Source organism: Aethalodelphis obliquidens, unplaced genomic scaffold (assembly GCF_003676395.1).
Source record: "Aethalodelphis obliquidens isolate GAN/ISIS:26980383/991018 unplaced genomic scaffold, ASM367639v1 scaffold35, whole genome shotgun sequence".
NCBI lineage: Eukaryota > Metazoa > Chordata > Mammalia > Artiodactyla > Delphinidae > Aethalodelphis > Aethalodelphis obliquidens.
The window spans coordinates 11915339-11933765 of NW_020837979.1; the positions used below are offsets into that span (position 1 = coordinate 11915339).

Genomic DNA, 18427 nt, shown 5'->3' on the forward strand with positions numbered 1-18427 from the left:
ATTGCTTTACAATGATGTGTTAGTTTCTGCTTTATAACAAAGCGAATCAGTTATACATATACATGTGTTCCCATATCTCCTCCCTCTTGCGTCCCCCTCCCTCCCACCCTCCCTATCCCACCCCTCTAGGTGGTCACAAAGCCCCGAGCTGATCTCCCTGTGTTATGCGGCTGCTTCCCACTAGCTATCGATTTTATATTTGGTAGTGTATATATGTCCATGCCACTCTCTCACTTCGTCCCAGCTTACCCTTTGAGAGACTTTTGGGACGATGCTTTCAAGGGGAGTTAGAAACTTAAATTCGTGCGGGTCCTTTCTCGTTTCTCTCGGGCGCCTCCTGAAAGAAGGAACAGTGCCCGGCTGAGGTTTCTTGGTGACCTTAAACAGAAGGACCCCACCCAGCCTTTGTTTCCCAGCTCTGAGTGTTCCCGTTGATTGAGTGTCTCGTGGTGGGCCATGAAGTAGGTGGGAGTGAGTATCAGGAAGTTACGCATGGTTACAAGTCAGGAGCAGGGGTGTGTGTGTGTGTGTGTGTGTGTGTGTGTGTTCACGCGTGTGTGTGCTTTTGTTCCCCCAAATATTTCAGAATGGCTTACACGTACACACAGTCCTCAAAATAGAGATATGTGAGTGAGGAAAGTGAGGCAAAGGGAAAATAAAAGCTGTGACGTGGTCTGGGGTGCACTTAGTACAGGAAATGCGTGCACAGGGCCTGTGGACTTAACCTGCACTTCCTGAGGGCCAGTACCGAGGGAAAACAGGTCGAGTTACGAGTTTCACAGTGTCCACAAGCCAGTTGTTCTGAAGAAGCAGGGCCACCCCGAAAGCCCTGTAACCTGGGCACCACATGCAGGGGATGGAGATGCGCGCTTCTAGGAAACGCCCCATGGGAATCCTTGGCCACATCCGATTAGGCCCGGTGCAGAGTGCCAGTGTGGCCAACGCACCGGGCAGCTCTGAGCAGGTGTGGGGCAGCCCCAGCCTCCCGCTCCCCAGAAGGCAGCAGTCTCCTCCCTGTGCGGCAGGTCTGCCCCGTGGGCTGAAACCTCCTCATGCAGCAGCCCAGGCTGGGCTTCCTCCTGAGCCAGGCTGCATGGCTGTAACTGAGAACCGGCCAGTGAGCGTGGCAAGGATGCAGGCCCCCAAAGACAGGAGCCGTGGGAGGTGGAAACAAGACCAGCTGTGGCCTTTCATTCCTGGCTCCCTGCTTCTCCCTCGAGTCTGTCCCGTTCCCCTCACCTCCAGTCCAGGTCTGTTTGGCTCCCACGTACATTGGTTTCCCCATCCTTTTTTTGGTTTGCTGCTACTTTACTGCTATTTTTTTTTCTTTTTTTTTTGCTCCCCCTCCCCCCTCACCCTCCCCCCTTTCCCGCTATTTTGAGACATTTCCACCTTCTGCTCCTGCTACCAACCATCTTAGCCTTGACATTCTCCAATCCAGGTTCCCCAAAGAAGGGTCTGGCTTGCCCAGTTCATCTCTTTCAGCTCAGCCACTCGGGCCACCCTCAGCCACCAGACGAGTGTTTTTGGGGCAGGTGCGAGCAGTTGCAGTTGTGGGTCAGACGGTGTGTGTGGCGCACTTCTCACCCCCGCAGGGCTGCGGAGGGCAGCCTGCGCTCGAAACCACGTGTAACTCACTGGACGTGTGCTTCCAGGGGCTGAGAGCCCAGCGCTAACCTGCCTTTGCTTTGGGTACTTCCAGGGTAGATGTGGGGTCCCAGTCACCCCCCTGGCCGGCGACCCCTCTGATCAACACAATGGGCTTGTGAAGGCGGACGCTTCTGGGGACTCCTGTGCAGCTTTACTCTGTGGAGGATGGGTGACGACAGACTCTGTGAACACCCCAAACCCATGGAATTGCTCGACATCTGTTTGGGAGACCACATGCAGCTCCACCCAGGAGCACACCTGAGGCAGACACGCGGCCGCCCTGGCCCTCTCGGACCTTGCGGGGAGCAGACCTGGGCCTCTGACCCTCCTGATTCCACGAGGCGAGATGTTCATCCCGGGGGCTCCAGCCCAGAGCCCGCGCACCCGGGGAGCGACTCTTCCCAGGAGGGGGCAGGGCAGAAAGCGGCATTCCCCCGGTCACCCCGGGACAGCCATCCTCTGGGGAGCCCGAGGCAGAGCCAGAGCACGTCCACCCAGGTGGTGTTCTGGGCGGGCATCCTGCAAGCCCAGATGTGCGTCCTGGACCTTCAGGAGGAGCTAGAGAAGACGGAAGGGATCAGAGCTGAGCTGAGATGCTGCCTCCCCACGGCGTCTCCTGACCTCCCCACTTTCCCCTCCAGCCCAATGGGACCCCGGGACTCAGGCCTCCACCGCAGCACCCCCGTGGACGTGCACGGGGCCTCGGGGGAAGAGAGCAACGGGCCTGAAGGGGAGAACCGGAAGCCGGCATGGCCTAGGGAGGGCGCGCCAGAGTCGTCCCCGGAGTGGGGTCCCGAGGAGGAGAGCATATTCTTTGACAACCCCCTCTTCCTGGAGAGCCCTTCCTCGGCCCCCAGTGTGTCTGAAGCGTGCTTTTCCTGGGGGTTCTCAGATCCCTGCACAGATGTGAGGACCGGGCCCCAGAGCCCGCAGACCCTGGAGCCCTCACCCCCAGGAGGCAGTGTGCCGTGGGAGCTGGGCAGGGAGCCGGATCTGGGGGACAGCGCAGTGGATCCCAGCGGGCACACCACACCGCCATTCCCTGTGCCCACCTGCAGGCTGCACTCCTCCTCCTGGGCTGTGTTGGGCACCACCGAGGGGGCTCCCGCAGCACCTCCCGGCCAGGAGGAGAGCGAGGTAAGCAGAGCCCTGGGAGCCATCCCCAGGCTGTGCATGGGGACACGGAAGGAAGGGCCTTCCTCTGTGGTCACCAGGCCCAGAACTCTCTTCCCAGGTGCTGGGGCCTTTGGGGATCCTGGAGCAATAGTGCAGAAAGGCAGGCCCAGCGTGGCCTTCAGAATTAGAGGGAATTGTACGGGCGCCATCCTGTCAACTGAACATGACGGCAATTAATGTTAAGGCACAGATGTCTCCCATCTCGCCAGCTCCGTGGACACATCTGGAGAACAGACAGCTCCTCCGGTTGCCGCGTGTTCCAGGCCCACCTCGGGCTCTCCCCCTCCCACCTTGAAGACATTCCCAACTGTAACAGGGCAGCGGTCAGCCTGCTGGGGTGACCTCTGCCCCTGGTGGGGAGATGTCTGCTTTAAGAGTCCTCTCTTTTGGGGAGAGATTGCAGCATTTTGTTACTTTTAGCTCACATGAGTCAGTGCGTCCAGTGTCACCCGATCAGGCCCACGTGACGATGGCAGAGGTCTTGATATCAACTGGCACAAGTCGTAGGGACAAGTTATGTGAGCGCATTTTTCCCAGGGAGGCCTCTGCTTAAGAGATAAGGAAACTCAACATGGCAGAGCAGGGCTGTAGCTTTCTAATCTCTGTGGTCCCGGAGAGCAACGGGGAAGAGCTCATAACCAGAGCAGCTCTCAGCTGACCCCGAGATCAGAGGAGCTGCTGACACCGCCCAGGCCCCTCCACCCACAGGCTGGGGTCCGTGTGCAGGGCAGCTGTGCCTGTGTCCTGTGATGTGCATTCTGGGGCCTGGTTGCTCTAGGGCCCCTGGAGTCCTCAGAGGGAGGCCTGGGAGCCCTGTCCTGGGAGCCGGCCGTTTGCGCTCATCTGGGATGGCAGGGCCCAGCCCAGTGCCTGGGGGCTGTCCCCCTCTCTACAGCACAGCCCCTCCTTGGGCAGATGCTGCATGAGATAGGACCATCTGAACAGACAGAGCAGAGAAGACTAGAAGTCAGTGAGCATGGATGAGGCCCCAAGGCTGGAAGGGTGTCGTGAAAGCCCTGGGAGCAGTTTCCCTTGGGCAAACCTCTCTCTTCTCCTTTGCTTCCCTAGACCCCTCTGGGAGCCAGTCTTGCCCCTGCCCCGTCTGCAGCATCCTGTGTGGACAAAGCATTGACCTGGGAAACAGAACGTGTGGGATCTGATGCCAGCCCTGCCACGTATCCTGTGCAACCTTGGGCAAGTCACTTCCCCTCTCTGGGCCTCAACTTTTCCATCTGTAAAGAAGGAACATGAAGCCAGTGATTTCCAGGGCCCAGCACCAGCACCCCTAGGATGTGGGTCCCATCTGGGGTGCCACTTCTGAACTGAGGCCCAGACCAGGGTGTGAGGTCTGGGTGGGAGGACAGCAGGGAGGGGGGAGGGCCCTGTATACTCATGGTCCCTCTTCCCTCCCTCTCCTCCCCCATGCCTTCACTGCCCCCTTCACCTCTCAGTGCCTCCGGGGCTCACAGATGCGTCTGTGTCTCTCTCAACAGGCCCTGCCCAGTCACGAGGGCTGGCAGACCAAGGAGGTTCCTTCCTGGCCCCAGGGGCCTCTTTGCCCCCAGGACAGAGGTGAGATCCAATATGGGGTCTGGGAAATTGGGTGGTTGGAGGCTTTGGAATCTGGAGTGGGGACAGAGGGCCTTCCCCAGGGGTGTCATTAAGGAGTCCCCTTGTTTTGTGTTGGAGCCAGACAGACTTGGGCTTAAATCCTGCTTCTGCCTCTGTGGCTTCATCAGTACGATGGGTTTTAAAATACTCATCTCATAGAGTAAATGAAGAAATGTACAAAAGTCCCAGCCGTTTGGATGCCTGGGTCTCAGTGGTTTAGCAAGCCCTGAAACTCCGGTTACCTTGGGACTGAAGTTCTGGGAGTCGTCTGCCCGCTGTCCCTATGTGTGGTGTGTCACTGCCCGACAGGGGACAGAATGTGCCGCTCCAGGGAGGAGCCCTGGGACGGGGGAGCTGCTGGGGGTGGCAGCCCAGGCTGTTCCCTGGCTCTGCCCCTTGGCCCTCAGCCTACTCCTCGTCCCATGCCAGCTTTACTCTACACTCTTCCTCAGGTGACAGGCGTGCAGAGTGTGCCCAGGAGTCTGCTCCCTGCACCGTGTCCCCTGGCCCCCGGGGGAGCCCAGCCTCTTCGTCGGAGCCGAGCAGCCCTGAGTCTGAGGCTAGAGGCCCCAGCCCCCGGCCCAGCCCCCTGTCCTCCCAGGAAGGCAGCCCGCAGCTCTGGGGCCGCCACCGGGGCAGCGTTCTTTCCACGTGGATGCTAGGTACTTCAAGCCCTTCATTCCTGGAGACAGATGGGGCAGGACCAACTTCCCTGGAGAGAGAGAAGGCAGGAGAGGCCCCAAGCCCAGGGAAGGAAGTAAAGAGTGACGGCCCAGCCGGGACTGCCGAGGCTGGAGCCAGGCAGCCCGACGTTCTCTTGACCTCTACAGAAGGGTGAGTGTCGTTCTAACCACCCTCTGCCTCCTAACGATGCAGGCATCTAAGAGTACCCGGTATGATTCTCTTCCCATATAGGTCCTTACAAAATAGTATAGTTCCCTGTGCTATACAGTAGGTCCTTGTTGTTTATCTATTTTATATACAGTAGTGTGTATCTGTTCATCCCAAACTCCTAATTTATCTCTCCCTGCCCCCCCAACCCTTTCCCCTTTGGTAACCATAAGTTTGTTTTCTATGTCTGTGGGTCTATTTCTGTTTCGTAAATAAATTCATTTGTATCCTTTTTTTTTTTAAGATTCCACATATAAGTGATAGCATATGATATTTGTCTTCCTCTGTCTGGCTTACTTCACTTAGTATGATAATCTCTAGGTCCATCCGTATTGCTGTAAATGGCATTATTTCATTATTTTTTATGACTGAGTAATATTCCTGTGTGTGTGTGTGTGTGTGTGTGTGTGTGTGTGTGTGTGTACACATACATACCACATCTTCTTTATCTACTCATCTGTTGATGGACATTTATGTTGTTTTCATGTCTTGGCTATTGTAAATAGTGCTGCTGTGAACATTGGGGTGCATGTGTCTTTTCAGATTATAGTTTTCTCTGGGTCTATGCCCAGGAGTGGTATTGCTGGGTCATACGGTAACTCTAGTTTTTTAAGGACCCTCCATACTGTTCTCCATTGGCTGCACCAATTCACATTCCCACTGCAGTGTGCAGGAGGGCTCCTTTTTCTCCACACACTCTCCAGCATTTACTATATGTACACTTTTGGTTGATGGTCATTCTGACTGGAGGCAGGTGACGTGAGAAAAGCACATTGGGACTTAACATACTAATATCTGTTAAGCCAGGATTATATGACAGGAGGGTCTGGTAGCACAAGAAACCAAAGAGCAGACAGTCATCCACGTGGGGCAGGACTTGAACGTGTCGAGGCAGAGCCAGGGAGACGTGTCCACGGCTGGACACCAGGAGAGGACCAGGGGTGTGTGCCGCGAACCTGACCTGACCAAGGCCATGTGCCCAGAAAAATGGGGGCCATGCTAGGCAGGTCTGGGGAGAGGGAAGGTCAGAGCTTGTGATGTGGGGATTACGTGCCGCTTTGAATTTGAGGATGTGTCTGGGAGGCCCAGGGCGCTGACTCGGATCTCAGGGGAAGCCGGAGCAGCAAGGAGAGGTTTGATTGGGACCAAAGGAATGGTGGATCTTGGGGTCCATAGCAGGACTAAGTAACCCTAGAACTGCGACCAGGGGTAGGAATAGTCCAACTGGAAACCATCCTAGATGTCCACCTGCCCCAAGGATGCTGCATGAAGGCTGTCAGCCCCTAGGATCTCTACATGGGGAAGGGGTTTTGTTGGCCAAACAGGGGTCATATGAAAGAGACCAGGGGAAACTAGTGATGGTTCAGGTCGTGGACCTAGTGTTGGACTAACTGGAAGATTAACTCCACTCCCATCTCGAAGTCATTGGGTGATGGTGAACCCCAGGCAGTGCCAGAAACCAGAGAAACCAAAGAAACCTCTTCTGCAGCTGGAAAGCTACACTGTCCCTGAAGAAGTTCAGACTAATCAGAAGAGTCTCTAGGTGTCTAAAAAGAGAGGGTTCATGATACCCAAAATTAAAGTGAATTCAACCCCAAATAAAAGTAAATCCACCTAAAATGAGAACCATACTTTCATAGTAAATAATGAAAAAAGGTTTAATTGATGCTTTTCTTGGTAAATGGCACTAAATATTACATAAGTAAATTTATTTAATCTTATATTTAATACACTATAGGAGATTAATTTTCCTGGCCTAATTTGGTGGCCCAATGAGATGTCTTTCATTCATCCTTAACTTTCACAGTGAGGTCATAAGGGTCTTTTTAATTTATCATTTTATTTTATTGTTTTATTGTCGGCCGCACTGAGGTGGCACGTGGAACTTCCCCAACTAGGGATTGAACCTATGCTGCCTGCAGTGGAAGTGTGGAGCCTTAACCACTGGACCACCAGGGAAGTCCTATTTTATTTTATTTTTTTATATCAGCTTTATTAAGATATAATTCATATAGTATACAATCCATCCATTTAAAGTATACAATTCCATACCAATTTATATTTGCCCTGTGGGTTTTTTTTCCTCAAAGTGCCTTCCCATCTAGGTATTATTTTAGTAACAACACTCACTGACTAGGTCATTTTTTTTTTTTTTTTAGATGTTGGGGGTAGGAGTTTATTAATTAATTAATTTATTTTGGCTGTGTTGGGTCTTCGTTTCTGTGCGAGGGCTTTCTCCAGCTGTGGCGAGCGGGGGCCACTCTTCATCGCGGTGCGCGGGCCTCTCACTATCGCGGCCTCTCTTGTTGCGGAGCACAGGCTCCAGACGCGCAGGCTCAGCAGTTGTGGCTCACGGGGTCTAGTTGCTCCGCGGCATGTGGGATCCTCCCAGACCAGGGCTCGAACCCGTGTCCCCTGCATTAGCAGGCAGATTCTCAACCACTGCGCCACCAGGGAAGCCCTGACTAGGTCATTTTTGTAAAAGTATTTGAGGGCTTTGTCAGCTGATAATCTAAGTAGCTCTCCTTACATGTGACAAGCGTGTCATTATTGTCATTTTCTCCTCCTCGGTCGTTCACGGGACTAACTCTTCCCGTTCCTCACTTGTCAGTGGCTTCCCAGGTGATCCCTGGAATCTTCCAGCATCACTTTCACAGCCTTCACAAAATCCTTTCCAGCAAGATTTGTAACTTCACTTTCCAGTTGGTTTCCATTATGTTTGCCCTGCCTTGTTGGATGTGGACGAGCCTTAGGAAGCAGTGAGAAGTTACCAGCACAGACGCTGACCCCGTTGGGGGCAGAGACGTACATTTGTGTTAAGTGGAAAGGGCTGTCAGGTGCAGCTGCATTTTATAAGTGGGCAGTCCGTCGGTGAACATTTTCATACCGTGATAAGTTTTCTTATCTGTACGACTCCCTAACTGCAGTAACCTGGATGGTGACTATTCCACTAATGAGGAAACCCCAATACCTGGTTGCCATGTTGCAGGGAAAACGCAAGAGTCAGGTAGAGATGGGGCCGGGTGACTTCTGGGATTCTGAGTGTTCTCCGAGTCTACCGTGAGGCTTACTGGGGCCTGTGCAGCCTCTGCAGGGCACCATCCAAAGCCCCTGCTGGAAGGCCCCCTCCTGTACCACAGGGCTGCCGATACAGGAAGGCAGGGGATGGAAACCACCTGTGGCAACCCCAGCATCACCGTCCCGAAAGCTGGTCTCGCCTTCCGTTCTCGCTTCATCCTTACACCTTCCTTGGCTCCAGATCTAGGGGTGGAGGCTGGAGGCTGGAGCTGGGGGAGGGGAAGGGCGGCAAGGAGGCATGATGGGGCGGGCGGGACAGGTGAGGGACACGAGTGGCTGCTGACCTTTGGGGAGGTATTCCCACCCCTCCTTGGGATGGACTAAACACCACTGGGGTCTTCAAAGGGCTGCACCTGCCACCTGAGGTGAACTCGGCTCAGGACATCCCTGTGGTTTACCTTAGGAAGTGCTGGTACCGAGCTCCGCTCCAGCCCTTGCTAGCTTCGTGTGAATACTGCCCTCTCTGGGCCCTCCTGGCGCCCAGGTCAGGCCAGGCAGGCTGTGACCCTGCCTCTTCCCTGGGGGAGGCCCTGGTCCGGCTCTTCCCCAGCCACACGAGGCCCTGGAGCTCCAGCTGCTGCCCTGAGCTCTGGGCGTGGACTTCTGAGCACACCCGCCCCTACGACTGACCTCAAGGATGCTTGACCCCGAGCCCCTCTGTGTCCATCCCAAGTGGGAGTCTGAGGTCACTGATGGACTTTCGCAGGCTTCCTGAGAGCCCCGTGCCCCATGCGCAGCCCCCAGAGGAAGGCCAAAGGCCGCCAGCTGGAGGCAAGGTGGAGAATGGCGTCAGGACCGACAAGGTGGCCTGGAACTTGGCCTCCCGCCTCTATCGCCTGGAGGGCTTCCGGAAGTCCGAAGTGGCCGCTTACCTGCAGAAGAAGTAAGGGGCTTTGAACCTGAGCAAGGCCGAGGTCGAGTCAGGAAGGGAAGCAGCCAGTGGGCTCCCTGCCCGCCCGTGTCCCCCCAGCCCGACCGCTGACCTCTCGAGCCTTCATTCCTGTCCCGTCCACTGCACCCCTCACCCCTTTGCCCCCCAGACCCTTGCCATGCCTGCCTCTTCCTCTTAGTCACATTCGTGTCACCCTCGACCCCTGCTTAGAGCCGCCGGACCCGGCGACCTGCCTCCCCCACCCCAAACCCATGTCCCTCCCACTCAGCGTCGGATGGGTGCCAGTGCCCTCTTGGAAACTAGGGTCCAGCCTGGCTGTGCCTTTCCCTTGATCTCACCCCCCCCCCAGCCCCTGTCAGGCCCCAGAATATGTGCAGGCCCCCAGTCCAGAACCCCAAAGCACGCTTCATCCCCACTTTCCCTCCACAGCAACGACTTCAGCAGGACGGTGGCTGAGAAGTACCTGTCCTTCTTCCAGTTTGGAGGCCAGAGCCTGGACCGTGCGCTCCGGTAACAGCTGGGGGCCTTCTCTGGGGAGGAGGGAGGGATGGTGGGGGGCAGTGGTACCACCGGCAGGGCTGGAATCTGATCGGCCCTGAGCTCTGGGGCTGCTGGGCTCTGCCTGGACTCTGGCCCTCCTTCCAGGGGCTTCCTCCACGCCCTGGTGCTCAGTGGGGAGACCCAGGAACGCGAGCGGATCCTCTACCAGTTCTCCAAGCGCTTCTATCACTGCAACCCTGGGCTCTTCTCCTCAGTAGGTAGGGAGATGCCGGCCCTTTGGGGGAACCGGGCAGAAGGATGGCAGGGAAGTGTCCCCAGTCTGCTTGGGGGTTCACTGGGTGGTGACTGGTGTGTTTGGGGGGCTCTGGGGGCCCAGAAGCATTTGAGGGTCACCCTGCCCAGGGTGGGCAGAGGAAATGCAGGAGTCCCGGTTCCAACGAGCTTTCTCTCTGGGGGGCAGACTGCGTACACACCTTGACCTGTGCCGTCATGCTGCTTAACACGGACCTGCACGGACAGGTGAGAGCCTGGGGCTCCTGGAAAAGGGGAACCGAGGCCTGGGATGGGGTCAGGGAGGGCCCTGGGGACCTGGGGAAGGTTCGGAGTAGCCGGCCGGGGGTCTTTCTGTTGGGGTCGGGCATGTGTGCCAGTGACGCCCCTGTCCACATGGCCACAGAACCTCGGGAAGAGCATGAGCTGCCAGGAGTTCATCACCAACCTGAGCGGCCTGCGGGACGGCGGGAACTTCCCCAAGGAGCTGCTCAAGGTACGCACGGGGGCTGCTCAGGGGCCCGGAGCCTTGGCTCTCTGTCCCAAGGGCCACGTGAGCTCACGCCCGGCTTTGCCGAAACACCCTGGAGAGGACAGGCCTTCCTCACTGAAGGGAACGAGAAGTGTGGGTCCTGGGCCAGCCGGATCAGCGTCACCTTGGAATTTATTAGCTTGTGTGAATTCACAGCCCCCCCGCCCCCGCCCTGGACCTACTGAATCAGAATCTCAGGCTGGGCCCCTACAATGTTCTGTCATGCTTCTGGGTGATCCTTAGGCCTGGGAAGGCCTGGGGTTTTGGTTCTCAGGGCAGAGCTTCAAGTAGTAAAAGTCTAGAGCTAGGATTCGGGGGCCAGAGGTTCCAGGGTTTGGATTCAGTTCACTCCTTAGCCAAGGCAGGTTCCTCCAGGGTGAGTGACCCTGTTACAGTGTTGTTATCACAACCTGCCTAGGCCAGGGCCTGGCCCACAGTCTGCCTTCCTAAGCAGTTAGAGCATTTATTCTCTTGTCTAGTCAGTGAACATTAATTGAACACTTACTAGGTACCCGGTGCCCCACTGGGCGTGGCCAGGGCTACAGAAGCCAGCCAGCCACATTGATATGAGGACTCTTGGTCATATCATTTCAAAGTCACAGCACCTCGTTTATTCATTCACTTGCCATACACTGACGGCCCCGGTAGTCAGCTGTTCCTGTCGTGTCAGATCCCTCTGGGCAGGATGGTATGTGGGTGATTCGTTTCCCCTTCAAGGGAACTGGTTCAGGCCTCGCTGAGCTCAAGTAAGGACGAGGATCGCTTTGATCATCCCTGTGTCTCTAGCTCCCAGCACAGTGCTCGGCACATGCCCCGTACATTGCTGCATGTGTGCACGGCTGCGCGGACGCATGGGCTGCTTCCTGCTCGGGGCAGAAGGGCAGCTACGTCGGGGTGGAGGCGGCAGGCTGCAGCACTCCCGTCCTGCCTCTGCCAGACGGAATGTGCACCCCACGGCCCGAGGCTCCCGGGCCCACCTGTATGTTTCTGTTCCAGGCCCTCTACTGGTCTATCCGAAGTGAGAAGCTCGAGTGGGCCGTGTAAGTGAGACCCATCTTGCTTCCCCTCCCTCTCCCCTGCCCTCCCTCCACCCACCCACCTGAGTTGGAGAACTTGGGCCCCTGGACAGGGCTCCCCTCTATGTGGCTGGAGCCAGAGGCGGGGCAGTGGGCCGGAGAACACCTGAGGAGCCAGAGGTGGCGAGGGTTTGGGGATGGTAGGCAGTGATGGGTTGCCTTTGGAGGAGGACTTCTCCGGGGGCGGGGGGGGGGTCCTGAGGTGTGGCTTCCCAGCAGGAGAGAGAGGATGGGGGTCCTGAGGTGGTCGTGGGCACCTGCTGATGGCCTCTGGCCGGTCAGCACCCCCAGCCTGATTCTCTGATGTCCAGGGATGAAGAAGACGCAGCCAGGCCCGAGAAGGCCCAGCCATCTTCCGTGGCTGGCAAGACGAGCAACCCCTTCCTCCAGCTGGTCCAGGACCCCACGGCGCCCACCTACAAGCAGGGCATCCTGGCTCGGAAGATGCATCAGGATGCGGACGGCAAGAAGAGTGAGTGTCTGCCTGCTGCCACGCGGGGGCATCTGTCTGCCCGTGAACGGGGTGTGTGTGCAAGTGCCGTGCTCAGGGACACCGTGCAGAGAGACGGCACGGGCGGAGGACAGGCAGCCCATGTTCCTGCCTCAGTGCTGACCGTGAACCGGGGTCTGTGTCATGTGCTGGGGGTGGGGGAGGGGTGCAGAGACAAGATAGACCTAGGGACCCCCCACCCCCGAACCCCTGTGCTATGGTGGGAATTAGACAAGCACAGCAGTGTCTGGTATAAAAGGAAGAAAGAGCTGCGTGGTGTAGGGAGGCCTCCATCGAGTGTGGCGTGTGCAGGAGGGCAAGGTTTCTGGTTTTGTTTTGGGGTGGAACGTGGGGGACAGGATAGTTAAGGCTTCTGGGACGCAATGGTCTCTGAGCTGAACCTTGGAGGAAAAGAGGGCCTGATTCTTTGTAGCTGGGCAGAGGGATCCCCACCGAGAAAAGAGCACGGGGCGTGTGAAAGAGGATGGCGTGAGGTGCATTGGGCCTCATCCTGCAGACTGTTGAAGGCTCTGGAGCCGGGCAGCCACGTGACCAGAGCAGGAATGGGATCCCAGATGGGCTGGGGTACGGTGACCCGCCAGGGAACTGGCGTTTGGCCGTGAGAAGCCACATGAGCAAGGGCAGGAAGTGACCGTGGGGAGGCCAGCCTTCTGCCCTAGCGTCTGAGCCCCTGGGCCTCTCTGGATGGGACCAGAATGATGTCCGAGAAGAGCTGTGCTTGTGGGCGGGGCGGGGGCGTGTTTGGAGTCAGTGGGCGGGGCGGGGGCGTGTTTGGAGTCAGGACGGTCTGTATGAGCCTCGGCTTTTGTGGTTGTTTGTAAATAGTTCTGTTTTGGTATCTGCGAGTGGTCGCCCATGTGTGAGACACGGTACTGCCCGTCTGTGTGATCGGTTGTGTTTTGTTGTGCTCGGGCATGTCGCTCTACACCCTGGGGAGGGACTGGAGTTGGTGGAGGGGAAGCAGGGGGACAGTGTGTGTCTGAGGGTCCAGAGGGGCGGCCACCACACCCACCTTTGTATTCTGCTCCTGGGGCAGCGCCGTGGGGCAAGCGCGGCTGGAAGATGCTCCACACGGTCTTGCGAGGGATGGTCCTGTACTTCCTGAAGGTAGGAAGGGAGTCTGCACCCGCGATGGGCAGCCCGGGAGGATGAGCAACTGATGCAGACCTCTTTTCTGAGCCCGTGTGCCCTGTGGCAGGGAGAGGACCACGGCCTCGAGGGGGAGAGCTTGCTGGGGCAGATGGTGGACGAACCGGTAGGGGTGCACCACTCGCTGGCCACTCCCGCCACCCACTACACCAAGAAGCCGCACGTCTTCCAGCTGCGCACGGCCGACTGGCGCCTCTACCTCTTCCAGGCACCGTGAGTTTCAGGGGGGGAACAGGCAAGCGGCAAGGCCCCAGCTTTCCTCCCTGACCCCCTCTCATCCTCTGACGGCTACCGGCCCCGCCCTGGGGGGGAGGTGCCGTCCTGACCAGACCACCTGAGATGGGCTGCTGGCCGGGGTCCGGCTACAGCTGGAAGCCGGGGCTTCCTGCTTCCGTCCCCTGCCCTTGGCTCACTTCGCCACTGCACCACCTCTTCCCCGAAAGTACGACTGAGCCTCTCAGTTCCAAACAGAGGATTCCAGGAAGTCACGAACCCTCGATCATTTTTTGGCATTTGATATAAACTCTATTGCCTTCCCAGATTTGCCTCTTTGTCTGCTGAGAAAAACCACAAGCGGGGGTCAACCACCTCGGCCAGTGGCAGGACTTCTCTGGCTTTTGTCGGCTCTGAGTCCTGAGCTGCCGGGCTGCTGTGCAGACCACGGGAGGCTGAGGGCGGGGATAGGTGATAGCACCGGCCTCTGTGGTCCTGGGGACAGACGGCCGCCTCTCCCTGCAGCACTGCCCAGGAGATGACTTCCTGGATGGCGCGCATCAACCTGGCCGCCGCCACGCACTCGGCGCCGCCCTTCCCCGCCGCGGTGGGCTCCCAGCGCAAATTCGTCCGGCCCATCCTGCCCGTGGGCCCCGCCCAGAGCTCCCTGGTACGGCCCGGGGGAGGGGTGGGATGCCGCGCGGGAGGGGGGTGCACCCCGGAGGACTAGGAAGGAGATGAGAGGCTGTGCAGCTGGCCTAGGAAAAGTTGGGGGGGAGGGGGAGGGATGGGCTGAACACCTAGGCCCGGGATCGGGGATCGAGGTGTACACCTGAGCCCAGGAACGGAGGCGGGGGGCGGGGGGGTGGGGGGATTCTTGGGCTGCCCACCTGGGCCCGGAACGGAGTGGGAGGGCTCGGAGCAGCTTCCCCCACTGTCTCCCGCTCCAAGGAGGAGCAGCATCGATCCCACGAGAGCTGCCTGGATGCTGCCTCCGACGACCTGCTGGATCTGCAGAGAAACTTACCGGAGCGGCGGGGCCGCAGCCGAGAGCTGGAGGACTACCGCTTGCGGAAGGAGTACCTGGAGTACGAGGTGAGGTGCCCGCGCCTCACCTTCCGCCTGGACCCTCTGCCGCCCTCTCGTGGCCGTGGCTGTCCCTGCAGCCTTGGCTCAGGGCAGGGGGAGGTGCTCCTGTGAGAACACGGGGTGCTGTGTGCGCTGTCTCCACACGAGTGTGTGCACACGCGTGCGCAAATTGTGTGTGTCCGTGTGCACTCGGGCCGCTTCCCCTCTTGTCCTGGGGGCACATAGCAGCTGCTTGTCTGGAAACACTCTTAGGGAATGTTACTTTCATACATGTCTTTGCTCCCAAGAGTATATTTGGCTTTTCCTACACTGAAGGGAAACCTATATTTTAACAGAATTATTTCTCCTAATACCTACCTAATAATAATAATAGGCAGTATTTCTGAAGCTCGCATTGCATGGATTATCTTATTATCTAACTACTCTGGGGATAGGGGCGGTAATCCTCATTTTACAGATGAGGAAACTGAGGCACAGAGAGATTAAGCGACTTGTCCAAACCTGATACATTTTCAAGAGACTCCAGTTACATCCGTGCCTCGTGTATGGTCGTAACTAAGGAATGACCTTTATTAGCTCTGTGATCGATGCTGAACTATTTTTTCCCACCCAGCACGCACCCTGCACCCAAATTCAGGAGGAGGGTAGGCGAGGGGCATTGTGGGAACAGAGGGGTCAGAGGCCACCCAGGGGCAGAGAGGGGAGAAGGGAGCGTCAGTGTCACCTCCTGGCTGTGCCCACCGGCCCTCGCGCTGCCCTCTCCCTTTCTTTCTGGTTTATCCATTTGGCGTACTGGCTGCATCCATCGCTGTGAGCACGCCACTTCCCAGAGGCCCCGGCGTGTGGCCGATAGGACCCAGCTCTGCACGCGGCATTCCAGCCTCTCCCTACCACTTTCTGACCAGCTGGGACCTTTAGCAAGGCCCACTCCTCCCTAGGCCTCACTTCCCTCTTTACAGAGCAGAGCAGTGACTCCCACCCGACCTCCCAGGGCTGGGATGGGGATCCAGCGGGCTGGAGGGTGGGAAAGCACTAGGTAAACTGGGAGCTGTATCCGAAGGATGCTAGTTACAGGGACCCAAGGAGTGTTAAACAGATGAGGGTAGTTAGCATCATACCCTCCAGATGCCAATTGTTAAAACGCCGCGCAGACTCACTTAGGGCTGAGTACAGATGTGCACTGTGTGTGTGCAGTGCTGCACAGACCTCGGGCCTAGTGGGTTATGGGTCTTCTAGTGTCTCAGCGATGTAACGTGCTCCAGAGATGTCAGTCACGGCACTACATGGTGTTGGCTGTTAGACCAGGGCTGGACTTACAGGTGTAACTATAAAACACCCAGGGAACGGCAGGATCTGCAGGTACGGTTGCTCAAGCAGATGCTAGCCTTTGGCCCGGCGCTCTTTCTGCAGGAGTCCTTATCGCCATAGCGTCATTCACATGTGAGCTGTCTGTCCCTCACGATCCCAGCCCCCTCCCGACCTGGAGCCAGGGTGGTGCTAAGGCGGCGGGGCCCGTGTGTTGCAGAAAACCCGTTACGAGACCTACCTGCAGCTGCTGGTGGCCCGTCTGCACTGCCCGTCGGATGACCTGGACCTGTGGGAGGAACAGCTGGGGAAGGAGGCTGCAGGCCCGCAGGAGTCCAAGCCCAGCCTGAAGAAGTCCCACTCCAGCCCGTCCCTGCACCTGGATGAGGCCCCCACCACGGCCAAGGTCAAGCGCAACATCTCAGAGCGCAGAACCTACCGGAAGATCATCCCCAAGCGGAACCGCAATCCGCTGTGAAGCGGGTGCCCCCTCACCGACTCTGCCCCCACGGCCTGGGGTGGGTGTGGGATGAAGCCCCGAGGAAGAGCCTCGTCTCAGCGGGCGCATGGTGGCGATGAGGCCCCGCCCCTCCCCCGCTGAAGGATAGCCTTGCTTCCCTGTGGTCCCTCGTACACAGGAGTTTTCCCAATACTGCTGCCCCCTGCCCCTGGCTGCTCCCGAGGGCGTTGGGAGGTCAGGCATTTGGCTCCGCTCCCACAGCTCATCCCGTGTCACCCTCCATCTCTTCAGAAGCAACAGCGGACACCTTTCCCAGGCCTGCGGGCAGCTCAGTGCTTATGTGAGAGTCAGAGTACTCAGGGACCCCCGGCCTCCGGGACAGAGGCCGGGGCAGCAGAGCCCTCTGGGCAGACAAGCTAGGGGAGCCGCAGCCCTGAGGGTGGTCTTGTTCTGGGAATCAGATGGCCTGCTGGGAGAGGTCCTGGGAGACCCCAACCAGGCCCCGCCCACTGGGGGGACAGCCTTCTGGGTAGGGGCAGGGATGCGGCGAGTTCAGGGGCTCAGTGAGACTGACCCTGGGGCCCCTGCCTTTGTCTCCTCTCCCACACATCACCCACTCGCAGTGGGCAAACGAGAGAGGCCCTGCCTTGCATGGTCAATTGCTGATCATCAGAGCAGAGCCGATGGCGGTCAGTGAGGGCCGGAAGGGGTGGCGGCCTCCAGAGCTTGGTGGAGAGAGCCCTGGAACGAGGGGCCTTTGCCTCCCCAGAGCAGGGAAGGAGTTCTCTCTGGGTTCAGACCCTAGGGAGGCTGAGGGTAAGAGGTGGTGACGCGTCCGCATCCGCTGGGGGCTCTGGAGAGTTGGGGGGTGGGGTGGGCGGAGGCCTGGCTCCCTTCCCTGAAAGCTCCATGCCCGAGGGGCTCCAGGACCCTCCCGGACCCCTCCCCTGGCCCAGCCTGCTCCCAGGGGCCTCTGCCACCCTGCCTGGGAAGTCCCCTTGTGCTCCATCGGGCCGGCTCCCAGCTGGGCCGTGCTCTGGGGGCGGTTCCGGGCACTCGCGGACCCGAGGCTCTGCCTGTGGGAAGGAGGCTGGGCTGCAAGGGCAGCCACCATTGTCTCTGCTCAGCCGAGTGTGCGAGCAGGCGGCCCGCCAAGAGGGGCCTCTCCACTGCCCGCCTGCTGGCTGACGCACGGCCCCTCCGGCCTTCCTGCCGGCCCTGTCCTCCCCTTCATGCTTGCAAGCAGCCTGGAACTCCACCAGGTGGGGCTGGCACTCGGGGGCCACGACGGGCGTCTGGCCAGGGCCCAGGGCCGGGCCACACACCCAAAGCGTGCACAATAAATGCCAACAAAGAAGGAGGTGTGTACGGGTGTAGGGGGAGGGGAGGGTCAGCCAGTTCCGGGCAGCTGGGGCCACCCGCAGGGTGGCAGGCCGCATCCCCCTTGCCATGTGTGCGTGCATGTCTGTGTGCGTGTGCATGTCTGTGGGCGTGTATGTAGCACACGGAGCAGGTGCGGGAGTCACATATGTAGGCTGTCACAGCTGGAGGGGACCTCAGAATCATTTAGTTATCCACTCATGTGTTCATTCTTTCATTTCACAAGTAATATTAACTACCTTTTATGGGCCAGTACTATGGGATTCAAACACGGATTAAGCGCATCCCTGGCCTCCAGGAGATGACTGTCCTGCTCTCTGGTTTCCAGTTGGCAGTGTAGAGACACGCTGGAGACATTCCCATCCTACACCCAGGGATTCAGATACAGTAGATCTGGGTCAGGGACACCAATAGGTATTTTTAAGACCCCCGGGCAACTCTGACGTGCAGTGGCAGTTAACAGCCACGGCGCAGTCCGGTCGTCTCATTTGATTGAGGTGGGAGCCTAGCGCCAGGTGGACGTGACTTGGCCCAGGAGTGATGCTTACAGGCTGAATGGCCGTGAGTGGGTTATTTGACCTCACTGACCTGTATGCTTATTTCTAAAACCCGAATAAAAGGCAGAGGTTGGTTTGCAGGTGTG

At 58.1% G+C, this 18427-nt stretch overlaps 1 protein-coding gene across 7 annotated transcripts in view; it reads left to right on the plus strand.

Annotated features, from left to right (window-relative positions):
• Positions 1 to 18427, plus strand: part of PSD4 (pleckstrin and Sec7 domain containing 4) — a 37624-nt gene extending 19197 nt beyond the window's left edge. For 3 of the 7 annotated variants that reach the window (XM_027129081.1, XM_027129085.1, XM_027129082.1), the window contains exons 2-17: positions 1703 to 2787; positions 3895 to 4020; positions 4320 to 4398; positions 4890 to 5271; positions 9113 to 9289; positions 9728 to 9808; positions 9944 to 10056; positions 10260 to 10318; positions 10476 to 10565; positions 11598 to 11641; positions 11989 to 12149; positions 13225 to 13295; positions 13387 to 13550; positions 14076 to 14220; positions 14502 to 14645; positions 16165 to 18427. In XM_027129081.1, the coding sequence (XP_026984882.1) occupies positions 1816 to 2787; positions 3895 to 4020; positions 4320 to 4398; positions 4890 to 5271; positions 9113 to 9289; positions 9728 to 9808; positions 9944 to 10056; positions 10260 to 10318; positions 10476 to 10565; positions 11598 to 11641; positions 11989 to 12149; positions 13225 to 13295; positions 13387 to 13550; positions 14076 to 14220; positions 14502 to 14645; positions 16165 to 16422 (3066 nt within the window). In that variant the 5' untranslated portion in view covers positions 1703 to 1815 and the 3' untranslated portion in view covers positions 16423 to 18427. The other 4 variants (XM_027129086.1, XM_027129087.1, XM_027129089.1 and 1 more) reach the window with 4 other exon arrangements.